The 14,171-nt window shown below is 40.2% G+C and overlaps 1 protein-coding gene across 1 annotated transcript; it reads right to left on the minus strand.

Annotated features, from left to right (window-relative positions):
• Positions 1–1,346: 1,346 nt before the first annotated feature.
• aamp (angio-associated, migratory cell protein) lies at positions 1,347–10,632 on the minus strand. The gene is made up of 11 exons (XM_022212015.2): positions 10,293–10,632; positions 9,190–9,333; positions 8,509–8,628; positions 7,906–8,045; positions 7,406–7,550; positions 7,074–7,157; positions 4,387–4,502; positions 4,212–4,306; positions 4,051–4,141; positions 3,518–3,672; positions 1,347–2,029 (listed from the first exon to the last, which is right to left on the minus strand). Exons 1-11 carry the CDS (start codon positions 10,381–10,383, stop codon positions 1,954–1,956), a joined length of 1,257 nt encoding a protein of 418 aa, XP_022067707.1. The 5' UTR covers positions 10,384–10,632; the 3' UTR covers positions 1,347–1,953.
• Positions 10,633–14,171: the final 3,539 nt, after the last annotated feature.

Genomic DNA, 14,171 nt, shown 5'->3' on the forward strand with positions numbered 1-14,171 from the left:
CTGCCTGGGAGGGTTATGCGTGTGCCAATTCATAAACACACGATGAGTGCGTAAGCCGAGGAAGAAGCACTTGTGCGCAGGATACCGAATGACGCTTGTTTTTCATCACGCTGCCTGGGTAGCCCAGAAAAGAAGACGACCAGAGGAAAGAAATCAGAACAATAGCAGAAGCTGAAGGAACTGAACTGGTTGTGCTCTTTGAGAGAGGAAAAAAAAATGTCCTGGTCTGGCCTTCATCAGTCAGAGCTCTGACTGCTCATGTCTGTCTGTATCACATCCAATAATGTTACTGATTATACACTTGGCTGCAGAGTATGAACTGCACCGAGTCGCCTCTCTGGTGTTAATGCCTTTGATTCCTTTTGATTGTGATGCAAACCAACACAGTGCAGTAACATTTAGCCGGCTCTTATCAGTCACACAGTAAAATAAACATACAAGGATGCATGTTCATCCTTCTTCAACTTCCGCTTGCTCCACGGAAAAACTGGGTGGGAGTTTTATCTGGTATTGTCCCTTGACGATGGGAAATAATCTCAAACAGCAGAAAAACCAGACTGAGGCACTCAACGCTAAAATACGCGAAAACCTCATCATTTGGTCTGTCTTCCATGAATAAATCACCCAAACTGAATGATAAAACATGCGGTTAATGTGCATGGAGAGGTTTCGCAAATATGAACGCAGCATCTTAACACATAAATGTATAATTTATATTGTTACACAAAATTAAAGCGGCAAACCAAACAACAAAGACCTTAAATATGAATCATGTGTGAACAGATTTGTCCTTTAGAAATCCTTGCATTTATTCAGCAACTAATTATATGGAAAGATGTATTCTTTAGCATTCTATTTTGGGCATTTTGACCTCTTATCTTAAAATCTGCACCAAGTAGAGGATTTGCTACAAACTCAGACACGATACGCATTTCTAAACAGAATGAGACAGACCGATGTAGAACTTACCTTGGTGATATTAAATCTCTTGCTGAAGTACTGAAAGCCACTTGGGCTACAGATCTATTAAAAGATAAAGAACTAAACTTCCTTTTTTGGTCTTTTGAAGGTACAGTCAGTGGCAGTTTTCTCCCTATTATCAGATCTAAGATGTGGTTTTCCTTCAGCGTCCTCATACTGACTCACCTCCTCCATTCACTCACATCTGATAAAAGAAGTCAAACGGATCAGAGTTAAAACTGAAGAATTCCAAACAAACCAAGGCACCACTGGAACTCAGAGATTTTACCGCATCTTTTTTCCCCAGTTCCATGTTATCATATTTAATAAACAGACGACAATGAAAGGACAAATCCAGACGACAGTGGGAGTGAACAAACGACACATAAGAGGCTGAAAATGAATTTTAATGGTTACCCAGAAGTATATTATTCATTTTTCTGTATTTACACTTGAGTTTACATCAGAAAATTGAAGCTAGAAGACGACACCCTCGGAGGGTTGAGAAGTTCTAACATTTGGCAAACAAGGAAGGGCTCCATTTCTCGGTATTGTTTTATCTCTAAAATCCTTTTGGAGGACCGAACATTAACAGGGACGTCAAAGGCAGGACACTACAATGCATCACTCTTCGAATTTCTCTTTGTTTAGTCTCACAGATTCTTGCACAAGAGCGTACTTAGACCAAAATAGTGAACGGTTTGTTTTGAAAGAATCTCTGTTACTTGAGGTGCCCTTCAAGTAGCGTCAGCGTTTGCCAATTAAGCACATCTGAAAACTGAAAAACGATCTTTTGTCAGCTTTCGTCCTACAAAATCAGGTCAGATAAGATCCACACAGGAGAATACTTTAAAATCCTGAGGAGAAAAGGAGGAAAAGTTGGTTCTCCAGTGTAGGAGAACAAAAAGTTTGATGGTCAAATGTCTCCAGTGATTCTCCTGAAATGTTTTCTCTCCTCTTCCCTTCCGAAGTCGTGTTTTTTTTTTTTTTTTTTTACCGATCAGGTCTTTGGAGGCAGAAGACTTTAGCCTGGTTGTCTCCTGAAGCGGTTACTGCGAGAGTCGCCTCCCTGAGGACAGAAAGGGGTATTGAAGTCAACTCAAACAACCAGGGGATGACAACCTCGGTTAGAGAATCTCGTTTCAAATGTGCTCCCAAATAATCTGCCTACCAAGAAGAAATGAAAAGTTCGTACGACATCCGGACTCACCTTGAGCATGAAAAAAATCTACATTTTTACTAATTTGCTGTCCGGGAACAGAAAACCAGATCATTTTTTGCTTTCTGTTCTTTCTATTTGTGTTTTATTTGGGGGAAAAACTGACAGTATGCTTTCACAACCAGCAAAGTGAAAATAAAGAATGTTTTCTCACTAATCCTGTTCCACAGTCTTGTACACTGTGGTATCATTTTTCACTGCAATATAAAGCCCTGCACCTCTACGGAAACGGCACAACTATGTCTAGAAAGTAGGGCTGGCATGAATAGCAGTGTCTGGGCTCCCGATAGTCGGCCCAATTAATGACGAATATCCAAATATTCGGATACCACCGTTAGCCCTACGAGAACGGTTTACGTATTTTATGACACAGCCTGCAGTTCAGCTTAGAATTTCAGATTTTTTTATCATGTGACTTTTCTTCACAGCAAAGTCACTCATGGCTTGACGGCTGTGTTTAGGAGTGTGCAATTTTTTCATTTTTTTCACAAAAAATGTATAAAAAGGATATTTATTTTGGTGATTTTTGAAGGGAGACATGAATGAAGCAGTTTTGACAGATTATGATGATCTTATGTTCAGATTTAGTCACATTTTCTGACTGAATTTCACATCAGTGAAGACACATGATCATACTAGTCGCTATATATGCGGTACATTTAATGCCAGAGCCGTACACCATAACAGTACACTTATGAATCAGTTTCAGTGTTGGCTTGTACTTTGTATGCATCTTCTAGCTTATCATGCATGTATGTATTTGTGTTACATGTTTCCTTGTCCCCCACCCCTTTTACCTCTTCTGACTTCTCAACCCGGCCGACCAACGGCAGATCATTCCCCACACATGAGACGGGTTCTGCTTCAGGCTTCTTCCATTAAAAGGGAGTTTTTTTTTTCTTGTCACTGTTGCATTAAGGGAGGGGTGTCAAACTCATTTAAGTTCAGGTTCCATATTCACTCCAATTTGATCTCAAGTTGGTCGGAGCAGTAAAATCACAGCATAATAACAACAACTCCACATTTTCCCCTTTGTTCAAGTGCAAAAAAGTATGTTCTGGAAATTTCACATTTAATGAATTATCTTTTCACAAAACATTATGAACAACCTGAAATCTTCATTTTAGCTTGGGGGCTGTGTGTTTGACACCCCTTCCTTAGGGCTTGCTCTGGGGGTTCATGCATATGGGTTCTGTAAAGCGTCCTGAGACAATCTGAATTGCAACTGGCGCCATATAAATAAAATTGAATTGGTTTCTGGCTCTGATAAATGCCATCATTTTGATGATTCTCTTGTTTTTCAAACCCATCGGTGTGTTTTGTGAGGTGGACTCGTACCTGTTGATGGCGAAGTCGAGGATCTCTGCGGTGTGGCCGCGGTACTCCGACACCATTTTGCCAGAACGAGCGTCCCACAAGCGCAGCGCTCCGTCTAAACAGCAGGTGGACACCACAGAAGAAGAGTCTTCCCACTGCAGGTGAACGATGCCCGCCTGGAGAGACGCAAGATCAGAATGACCACGTCGTCTTTACTGACAGGCATCACACCTTTATTTAAATAGATCTGCTATACTCAATAGAGGCTGGTTCAAGATAAAATACTTTTAGTACATTTCTTCTGTAAGAGGCAGATGATGTGTGATTGGAAAAACTAATTCCTTAGCTAGACGCTGTGGTGTCTCTGGATGTATATGCTAAGACATCATTTACACACAAGCAGCTCCAGCAGACCTCCCTGCGGGTGTTGTTAGGAGATCTATGATATGAACACAACGCCTCCATACTGTACACACAGCAGAGACAAGTGTAAATCCACCGTTTCACGCCCGGGAGACTAAACTAAACAAACGGAAAGGCTCCGTCTTTCTCACCTCATGCTGACACCTGTGTCTCAGGACCTGCGTTGACAGGTCATATATGGCCAGAGTCCCGTCCAAGTACGCCACGGCGATGAGCGGCAGGCTGGGAAGGACAGACGGATTATTATCTACGTTATTCCGTCTCTCTGCTCTTATGACGCTGCACAACTCACATGTTGCAGAATCCCACAGACTCCACAGAGTTGGATTTCTCCTCGTCCTTCGATCCTCTCGCTTTGACTCCGTCCACGGAAAACGCTCCGACCACCTTCGCACAACGTAAAAGCAGAGATTACAAGCGGCTAAATAAACACTTCGTCTGTCCTCTGCTCGCCATCGTGTCGTCACCTTTCCCGTGGTGGTGTTGATGAGCTTGGCAGAACCGTCCACTGAACCCGTCAGCACCAGAGAGCCGTCCTTGTTGCAGGCCAAGCAGGTCAGCTCCCCCTGGTGTCCGTCCTGACCTGAGAGAGGATGAACAACAAAATAACCATTAATATCCGATCAAAGAGCTTCCAGAATAAATGAATCCCTAAAATCTTGCTCTTTTAGCCTACTATTGACTATATGTAAAGTACGGCGGCCCGCGGGCGGGCCGTTTTTTTATCGGTATACGCTTTTTTTTAAATAGAAGGACACTGCAAACACGATTATACAAACACTATACACACATAGAAAGCTGAGATTCTCATGAATCCGCCGGTATAAACCACTTTCAGATGTGATTACCACAGCGGGTAATATAAACACATTTATCCAACAAACAACAAGTCAAGTAAACGTGCACAGCTCACCTGTCGACGCAGTTTGGACGCTCGTTTCTGGTCATAAAAGAAGATAATCCACAAAAACCGGCCAGAACCCAAGCTTAGCCATCCAGAGGAAACAATCCAGTATAATACTTTGGCCAAAACATGTCTCGAAATAGGTAAAAAATCCAGAAAACGATCGGCTCCGTGCGCGTGCACGCGGCGCGTGGTGGCGCTGTGCGTTTCATATTCACTGCATCTTTCTATTATAACTTTATCATACACGGTCCTATTTTCTTTGTTCGCGATTCAAAATGGATACTGGAGGCTTCTCGACCGCTTCAAACCGGACTTCAACCAATCAGGTGACTCGTTTCCGCCTACTTCGGCGATTTAGCCAACCATGGCCGAGTCTGACAGATATCGATTACATCACTTGATTGACTTGTTTCTCAGCAAATCACGCCGGAGGAAACGTTAGATTGACAGGCCTGGTAGCCAATGAGCTTGCTGAATGGCTTGCCTATAAATCCCGCCTCTGCCAGCGGCTTTATATGATATTTCATTCGTGAGCTCCGGGGTCCACCTGCTGTTTCTCTGTATTCCTCTCAATCTGTGTGTGTGATCGACACTGAAGCCTATCTGAAGTGATTTTTTGAGTTCTTTATGAGTTTTTGGAATGAAAATGAAGTGGAAAATGAAGTGAAAAGGAATTTATACCATTCTGTAGAGAGTGTGCACAGTGTATAAAGAGTGTATCCAACATTGACAGGGGCGGAGCATATCAGTACAAATACATGTGTGAAACACTCATTTCTTGTAGTATTGCTCTGAAATTTTGACCTGAACTATGTAAGACCCCAGGCTTTTGCAATATTGTGTTTTCAAGCTGTTGCAGTGCTGCCACACTGATTTTCAGGTGTTTTATTAGGGAAAAAATGTAGGCGAGAAAAAAAATTCATCCTAATTCAGTGTGTTCCAACATACATAACTCTGTGCCAGTAGCACCTAGAGTAATTCTGACTGCACTGGGTGAAAATTCAGGTTGTCAGCTTTCAAATGAGACCCCAACCATGCATGTACTCCAAACAGTTCAAGAACAGCATTCAATTTACTTTCTGTAAATCTCAGTAGAAATTTCGGGCGGAAATTGACCAAACCTTAAAGGGTTAAGGCGTGAAACTCATATTTGGAAAAACACTTTGAAACTACAGAAATCTATTCCACATATCTCACGGTTTTCCAACAGTATTTTTGTTTTGTTGTAGAGCTTGTCAAACCCGCTCAGTTATGAAAGCTTCATGATTTCTTTCCTTTCATTTTTCATAACAAAGAGCATCCTGTCTGTTTTTTTTTTTGTCTTATTGTGACAGACAGCTACGTCTGGTTCAGAAAATATCACTGGTTGACTTCTGCCTCATCAATTTATTGTTCACTTATGCTGAAGGATGGATCGGTTTTCATTTTTTTTGTCATATTTCAACTCAGCCATAATCAAAGACTATGTGGTCTACGTGACCAAAGTTCCAGACTCTACTTTAATAAGATACTGGGGGAAAAAACAACAACAAAAAATCATGTTTTCAGGCTTTTACCTTTAATTACTGCTCAGATTATGGCCTCAATTTGCAAAAAAATGTGCTGAATGTGTGTCGATTGGTAAATCTAAAAATAAATTCAAGAATAATACATTTCTCAGAATGTACATCAATAAAATACAACACAGTTCAAATGTTTGGGTCACTTAGAAATGTCTTTATTTTTGAAAGAAAAAGCTTTTTTTTTTTTTCAATGAAGATAACACTAAATGATTCAGAAACACAGTCTAGACATTGTTGATGTGGTAAATGACTATTCTAGCTAGATTTATAATGGAATATCTCCATAGGGGTACAGAGGAACATTTCCAGCAGCCATCACTCCTGTGTTCTAATGCTACATTGTGTTAGCTAACGGTGTTGAAAGGCTAATTGATGATTAGAAAACCCTTGTGCAGTTGTGCAGGAGTGATTGTTGATGGAAATGTTCCTCTGTACCCCTATGGAGATATTCCATTAAAAATCAGCCGTTTCCAGCTACAATAGTCATTTACTACATTAACAATGTCTAGACTGTATTTCTGATTCATTTAATATTATCTTCATTGAAAAAAAAATGCTTTTCTTTTAAAAAAGGACATTTCTAAGTGGCGCCAAACGTTTGAACAGTAGTGTAAAAGAACACAATCTATCAAAACCCAACCACACAAAGGTAACAGTGAGATGAAACCATAAACATGAGCCTCACCTTTAATGACGTGGATGGCATTTCCCTGCTTCAAGTCCCACACACGAACCGTTCCATCCTCATAACCCACCACGGCGCGTTTACCTGGAGAATTTCAAAATAAAAGACATTTTATTTGATCGGAATCGAAATCCATGACTCTGAAATGCTGAGTCAATCACTAATTTTTATTTAGTATGGTATGGGTTACAACTGTAAAAAGGATTTGAAGACATTTACTTCTCCTTCACTTTAAATGTTGCTACATTGCTTTCTTTGTACTTTTAAATACGATGAAGCGTCCTGTAACTCTGAATTCTTTCTTGGGAGCAATTCGTCCTCTCATCTCTCACCATCAGGGAGGACTTTGCCGATGGTGGCCTGACAGGCCGGACTCTGGAAGGTTTTACAGTCTCCTGCAGGGATCTTCCACATCCACACGCTGCCGTCGTTTGTTCCTGCCAGCAGCACCGGAGCGCAGGGATGCCACTCCAACCACTGAGGGAAAAAAACACACGCTATGAATTAACAGCAACTACACACACACACACACACACACTGCTTTCCTCTAATTTCCACTGCAGTAGTTTAATTAGTATGAGTTATGTGCCTTGCTAAAGGGAAACTCAGCAGTCGTGGTCGAGGACTGGAAGCACGACTGATCGTTCGCTTCCTCCACCAGACCACAAATTCTCAGCCTGAGCTGTCATCATCTCTCATTTCCTTATAAATTCCTGCAGCCCCAATAAAAGAATCCACACACAAGTGCTGACAGATGCACAAACTAAACACACACACACTCACTCAGCGGCTGGATGGGTCGGGATTCTTCAGATTAGACTTATACTCTCACCTCCAGATCTCCCACTTCGAAGGACCAGATCTCCTCTTTGGTTTCCACTTTCCACACTTTAATCATGCCGCTCATGTCACCTGAAGCCACCAGGGAGGAGTCGTGGCTGAACACGGCACACGTCACCGAGTCTTTGTGACCTTTACAGACAAAGCAGGGGGAAAAAAAGCTTCTGTAGATCTCACACAGGCAGACTGTTGTTAGCTTCGGTTTAATTCTCCATAGATATTTTTCGCATCATGCTCAAGTTCCGCAAAGTTCAGTCAACATGACAGACTTTCACAAGCTCTTTTTCATAATTTAACACGACTACTGTAACTAGTTGAACACGTATAAGTCAAGACAAGAAGTGATCATTTCATCATTACTTCTTTTTGACTTAATCAACTCAACACTCAGGAGCTGCAAGATGTTGAAGAAAAACTGACTGAAATGCTGAAACAATACACTGAGCATCTCTACAGTTACAATGGAAGAGATCACTCCCACTAAAATCATGACTCGCATCAAAATCTGTCAAAAAATCCCGACTGTTGAGATGGCATAAAAGAATCCAAATATGCTTTGTGTAAACACAGCCTTACATTAGCCTTTAACACCCACCTGTGCACTCCAACAGAACTTCTCCGTCGCTCACCCTCCAAACATAAGCCTTGTCATCCTCTCCTCCAGTCACAGCCATGCTGTTGGTCGCTGGGTCCAAAGTCACACAAAACACTGAGCCTGAAGAGAGAAGGATTGGAGAGAAATTTAAACCCTCAACAGACTGAAGCTCTCTGACAGTTAAGCTCTGTTTGATGAGCATTACAGAGAGATCCCATGTGATTTAATTACACCCCTACATCTGTGTCTTGTGTGTTCCATGATGAGGCACATTTATACAGGAATTTACTGACATTATCTGCGGATATGATATTAAAAAGTTGCCGCATAATAACAGCTGATGCTGCTAAAAAACAACAATAAAGTGGCATGCATGTCATCCATCCAATCATGCTTTGCAGTTTTTTTCCTCTGGATTAGAGCTTTTTGTGGATGGGTCTCCATGCTGTGTAGCCTCCTGAATTTGCACCAAAACAGCTCCAAACTTTCATTTACAACAGCCAATGTAGCTTCCACAACTAATAAGACAGAGGAAAGGTGTCATTTCTACTGTACAAATTACCGACTTGGCAATTCACATGTTAGCAAATTACAATCTTTGTAATGATTCCAAATGATCAGAAGTCCCCAGCTCCTAGGCTGTTGCGAACAGCGAAGTACAGATCTGAGGGATGATGTTACCGGTGTGTTTGGAGAAGGTGAGCTCGCTGTCGTCTTGCTCCACCTCGGCCTCCATCTCGTCTTCCGTCTCCCAGCCTTCGTTGTCGTCGTCCGCATTCCCAGCGTCTTCAAAGTCGACGTCCTCCAAGTCATCAGCCAGATCATCTTACAGCGAGACAAAAGGCAAGTTAACACCCTCACCAGTGCAACTCATTCACCTAAACGAAGCATGGTTAGGTCAAAACACAGCAGCAAGACTCAATCACATAACTCCAATCCTTGTTGATTTACTGTTTGTTAGGGAATTCAGTTACACATCCCATCACTTACTTTTAAGTCTCCACATGGTCAAGCTCCACTATACATCTCTTTAATAGATTTTGAACTGTCTTATTCTGCACATAGGCCCCTCAGATCAGAGAATTCTGTCAGAACAGCTCAGTGCTTTAGTTTAAACAAGCTTTTATTTGTATTTAATAATGTCTTTTGTAACATTTTTATTGTGACTTTTAAATATTTTACTCTTGATTTATTATGATTTATTGTTTTTTCACGTTTGTGTTTTCAATGTTTATTTGTTGCTCAATTTGTATCGCACATTGGAACTGCAGTTTTGAAGGGTGCTACAGATAAAACACTTTTCTCATGTTAGGATTGATTTTTTTTAAGTGCTACTAACTGACCACTGAAACTGATATTACCAGTGTTACAATATTGATAATTATAACCATTTGACGTGCAATGAATGCATGGTGAATCACATTTCACCATACTGAATAAAATGTTCAGTTCATATCAGAATTTATCCTTTTCTGGGAGGCTGTTCCAAACAGATTCTTTTGAGACACTGATATTTACAAAATAAACAGCTTAATTGGAGAGAAGTAGTTTGTCTTCTATCTCAAAAAACAAACACGCTCCACAATCATTATTATGACAACAAGAAAATGGTTCCTCAGGTGGAAACACATCCAACAAGCTCATTTGCTGATCAGTTTATCTTCAAAGCTCTATTCCAGCTACCATAAACAGTGACACACGCAAACACCGACTGTTTCCAGAGTGCTCCAAGGTGAACATTTAGAATAGTGACTGTTAAAAACCGTAAACAGCCTCAGACCCACTTGGACCAGGCTCCGTGTCGTTCAGGTCGATGACTTCAATGATTTCTTCATCTTCGTGGAGCTGGATAGCGTTCTCCTCCGTGTTATCCATGCCGTTAGCAGCAGGCTACAAGCTAGCAAAACAAGCCCAAAAGTGGCGAGTAAAGCTACGTTAGCTAACCTGAACTGACGCTATCTCGCTTTAAGCAGCTTACAGATTCCTAACGAGGTTCAAACATACACTTCGCAAACGTCTCTGACAGCGTTGTATTGAGTTAGACAAACAGCGGTTAAATGTCAGAAACACTCAAGCCCCATGTTTTCTTCACATGTTGCTGCGACTCGAGACACGGACGCAGAATGATGACGAAAGACCCGTAGCGTTTACATCCACGGCCACAAGATGGCGACGCTGACGAGACGATCGACTATAGACACGACAAAAGGTTCTCATAATAATAATAATAATATGGTGCATTGAAATGTACAAGTGCGTACTGTTCCTTGTATTATATTAGTACAGAAACCTACATAAACCATATTTGTGCTTTCTGTGCGCTATATTAATCTCTTTTTAAAACAATCATTTACAGTTTATTATTTCACACGTTTTGTTATTTATCTGTGCATTTCAGTAAAATATTAGCTTTTTTGCAATGTAGATTTTTTTAAAGAAGTTTATAAGTGGATGTAAGTTTTGCGCTTGAAAATAATGTTTTGCTTTATATTATATTATATATTATTTATACCTTTTATACCTCATTATGCCTTATTGTATTACTGTAATCCGGTGCTGGATACCTCAGTTTCCTTCGGGATTAATAAAGTATATTTTGATTTGATTTTGATTTGATTTGATTGACTGTCTGATTTACCTCTGTTTTCAAAATTTCAGAAATCCTGGCAAAATCAAATAAGTCACCATTATTTATAAAGCAATTGTAAAGTAATTTCCAGTCGATAAACAAGACTGGAAATTACTTAACAAATTTAAAAATTATGGCTAGGACCCTACAATATTATTTATGATATGAATTTAGTAGACTGATTTAAACATGAAGGTCAAGACACTTCAATATCATAAAGAGAAACTTAACTCCCACAAAGCTCAACCTGGCTCAGGTAAAGTAACTAAATGTAAGTCTGAGTCTAAGACTCCCTCATCCTATGGACCTTTACTCTGACATGGTGAAAAATTTACAAAAACAGACCAGCAACACAATAGTTAGACATATGATATCCAAAGAACCAGATTCCTTGTCACAATACAGCCCCATATGAGGTAACCTTTTTTTTTTAACTCAAGGAATACATTTAAAATCTGGGCTTCTAAAGGACTCAAAAAGATCTAACATCTGTATCCATCAAATTCTGATATTATGATGCCGGTTGAAGAACTGAAGCACCAGTTTAATCTGAACTGAAAACACTTTTTCAAATTCCTATAACTTAGAGTCTTTGTCAAAGCAAATCCAGACAATATACTTCCTAAACCTCACAGTCACTTGTTGAAGAACTGATAACAAAAGACAGTATATAAAAATAATTATCATATCTGAATTCTATAATTTCTTGACATGTTACTCATCTTAATATAAGCTACATGCTTGGAAGTCTGCAGGCTGAAATCAGTCAGCAGATAGGTGTAAATCCACCTGTGCTGCAACTCATACTCGCACAATAAACACACAACTCAGATTGACTCATTATAAGTGGCTTAAATGAAATCAGTTCAGTGAATATATAGCAGATACATGTACTAAACACACAGAGGTTAAAGGAACACTATTTTCACAGTGCAGAAACATGTAAACGTTTTGGGAAGAGGTCAGAGCTGCATGTGGGAAAATTATTTCAAGAACAATTTCTTTGGACTCGAAATTGTTTCTACTTGATCCTTACCAAAAGAACATAACTACCATTAAAAAATAGCTACTAAATATTTCTCAGACAGTGCTTGTTTTCTTGTTTGCTTTTTATTTACCTTTAATTTTCTTCTCACCACATCATTATGTTTGTAGTTTCTCTGCGCAGGTGCAATTTTGTGGCTGCCCTCTTAAAGATCATGACAAAATGTTCCTCATTGCGGGACTGTTGTATCATCGTTTGTTGGTTGATTGTGATCTTACAGCTCTCTGTACTTTGCTGACCGAGCAGCTGTTTGAAATCACTCAGTTGCGTTCTGTGTGGTGTTATAGAGGCAAAAGGTGAAACGAAGTACTATGAAGTGGTACATTTCTGTACTGTGTGATTCTGATGCATTTTTTTTGGTGTAAGTGGTTGAGCAAACCAAATTTTGCTATAACACCACAGTTTTTCTGATAATAATTGCTGGAAATACAGTGTAGTTCTTGATAAGGATCTGGAGTTTCATGACTGGATTTTGACACTTTTAGAGACATGTTAGTGAGATTGTAAAAGTTGGGGTGATGAAAAGAGGATTTTTTTTAAGCCTCTGTGGAAAAATATGCAGCGAAATGAAGCCAAAAAAGTCCCACAACAAGGTGCAGGTTTGCATTAGAACTGATGAGAAAACTTCTTTCAAAACAACAGGCTCGGATCTTTAATCCACACGCTTTCTGTGTATTTATATTCTTCACAGTGAACCGACAGGGAAAACATTGCGAGCAGAGCTGTTCACTTTTTAAAAGCAGCTCGTCTCTCTTTCTTAATCCCCCCATCAAACGTTCTGCAGCCAGAGGTATTTTATGAACACTTAACGCAGTTTGTCGACTTCAAGTTTCCTGGTTGGAGTTTTATGCCTCCTTCTATATGCTGCTGGCAGGACTCACCGACTGCATGCCCAAATAAGTTTTACTGGCTGCCCGGGCCTCCATTTCAAGGCTTCCCTGGAAAAATACAACCGTCTCATGATGTGGTGAGATGTGGAAATATCAGGGTGTACGTTATTTAGACGTTTTGAATCTGCAGCGAGCGAGAGATTTATAAACTCTCCGTTCAGTTATGACTAACGCTGGAAGAGCCCGCTGAACCTTGGAAAGTTAGATGACATTAGTTGCAAAGCTGGTTAGAGACACTTTATTTCATCAATCTGTTTCTGCAGTTTTTTCTGGCCGTCGCACAGCAAAAGGACTTCATTCAGCTCCTATTCACATAACTTAAAGCCTCCAACATTGTCAGATTAATTTGGGGATATGAATCACATTTTTGGACATTTTCACTACAGTGGCGTGGCAGCTGATTTTGAGTGATGATACTAATACCGATCCAAGAGTTGATATTTTCCCACATAATCAAATTAAGTCGTTTTTATACCAAAACATGGCAAGTCGTCTGTATTTTTCCCTTGAAAAAGCTTTCGAAATAGCAGCTAGACCATTATGAGACACTCACAGTCTCCATTAAAACCCAGACTTTGGAAATTCTTTCAGGGTTAGCAGCTCCTTCAGGCGGTGTCATTCATAAGTTAAAAGTCTGACAGTAAAACTGAATAAAGCCCAGGAAGCTGAATGTACAGGCGTAATCCTCTTTAGAGTTTACAGTCTTTGGTCAACAGTAACAGGGAATACCGTCAATGTAGCTGCTGACGAGCTGGTTTGACCTCAGAAAACATGTGACTGAGTCTTCTGAGCAGCCACAACATTCAACGAAACTTCAGTCACGAGGAGCCAGTTTGTCTTTTCACGGTTATTAGAATTTCTTGCGAGGTTATGAGCAGATTTTGGGATTTTTTTGCCTATGATGGGAATGGGACTTGTCTTAGAGGAAAGCCAAGTAGACCTCATGACGGCGCTAGATGAAAAGTCAGGTGATCATATTTTGCCCTTTGACCTTCCAGGCTGGAATCTTTTTAACAACAAAATGAGTAAAATGAAGCAAAATTCCCCCCAAAAAACAATTCTTAATTATGAGTACGTGTTCATATATCAGAAGTTTGAT

Source organism: Acanthochromis polyacanthus, chromosome 22, assembly GCF_021347895.1.
Source record: "Acanthochromis polyacanthus isolate Apoly-LR-REF ecotype Palm Island chromosome 22, KAUST_Apoly_ChrSc, whole genome shotgun sequence".
Taxonomy (NCBI): domain Eukaryota; kingdom Metazoa; phylum Chordata; class Actinopteri; family Pomacentridae; genus Acanthochromis; species Acanthochromis polyacanthus.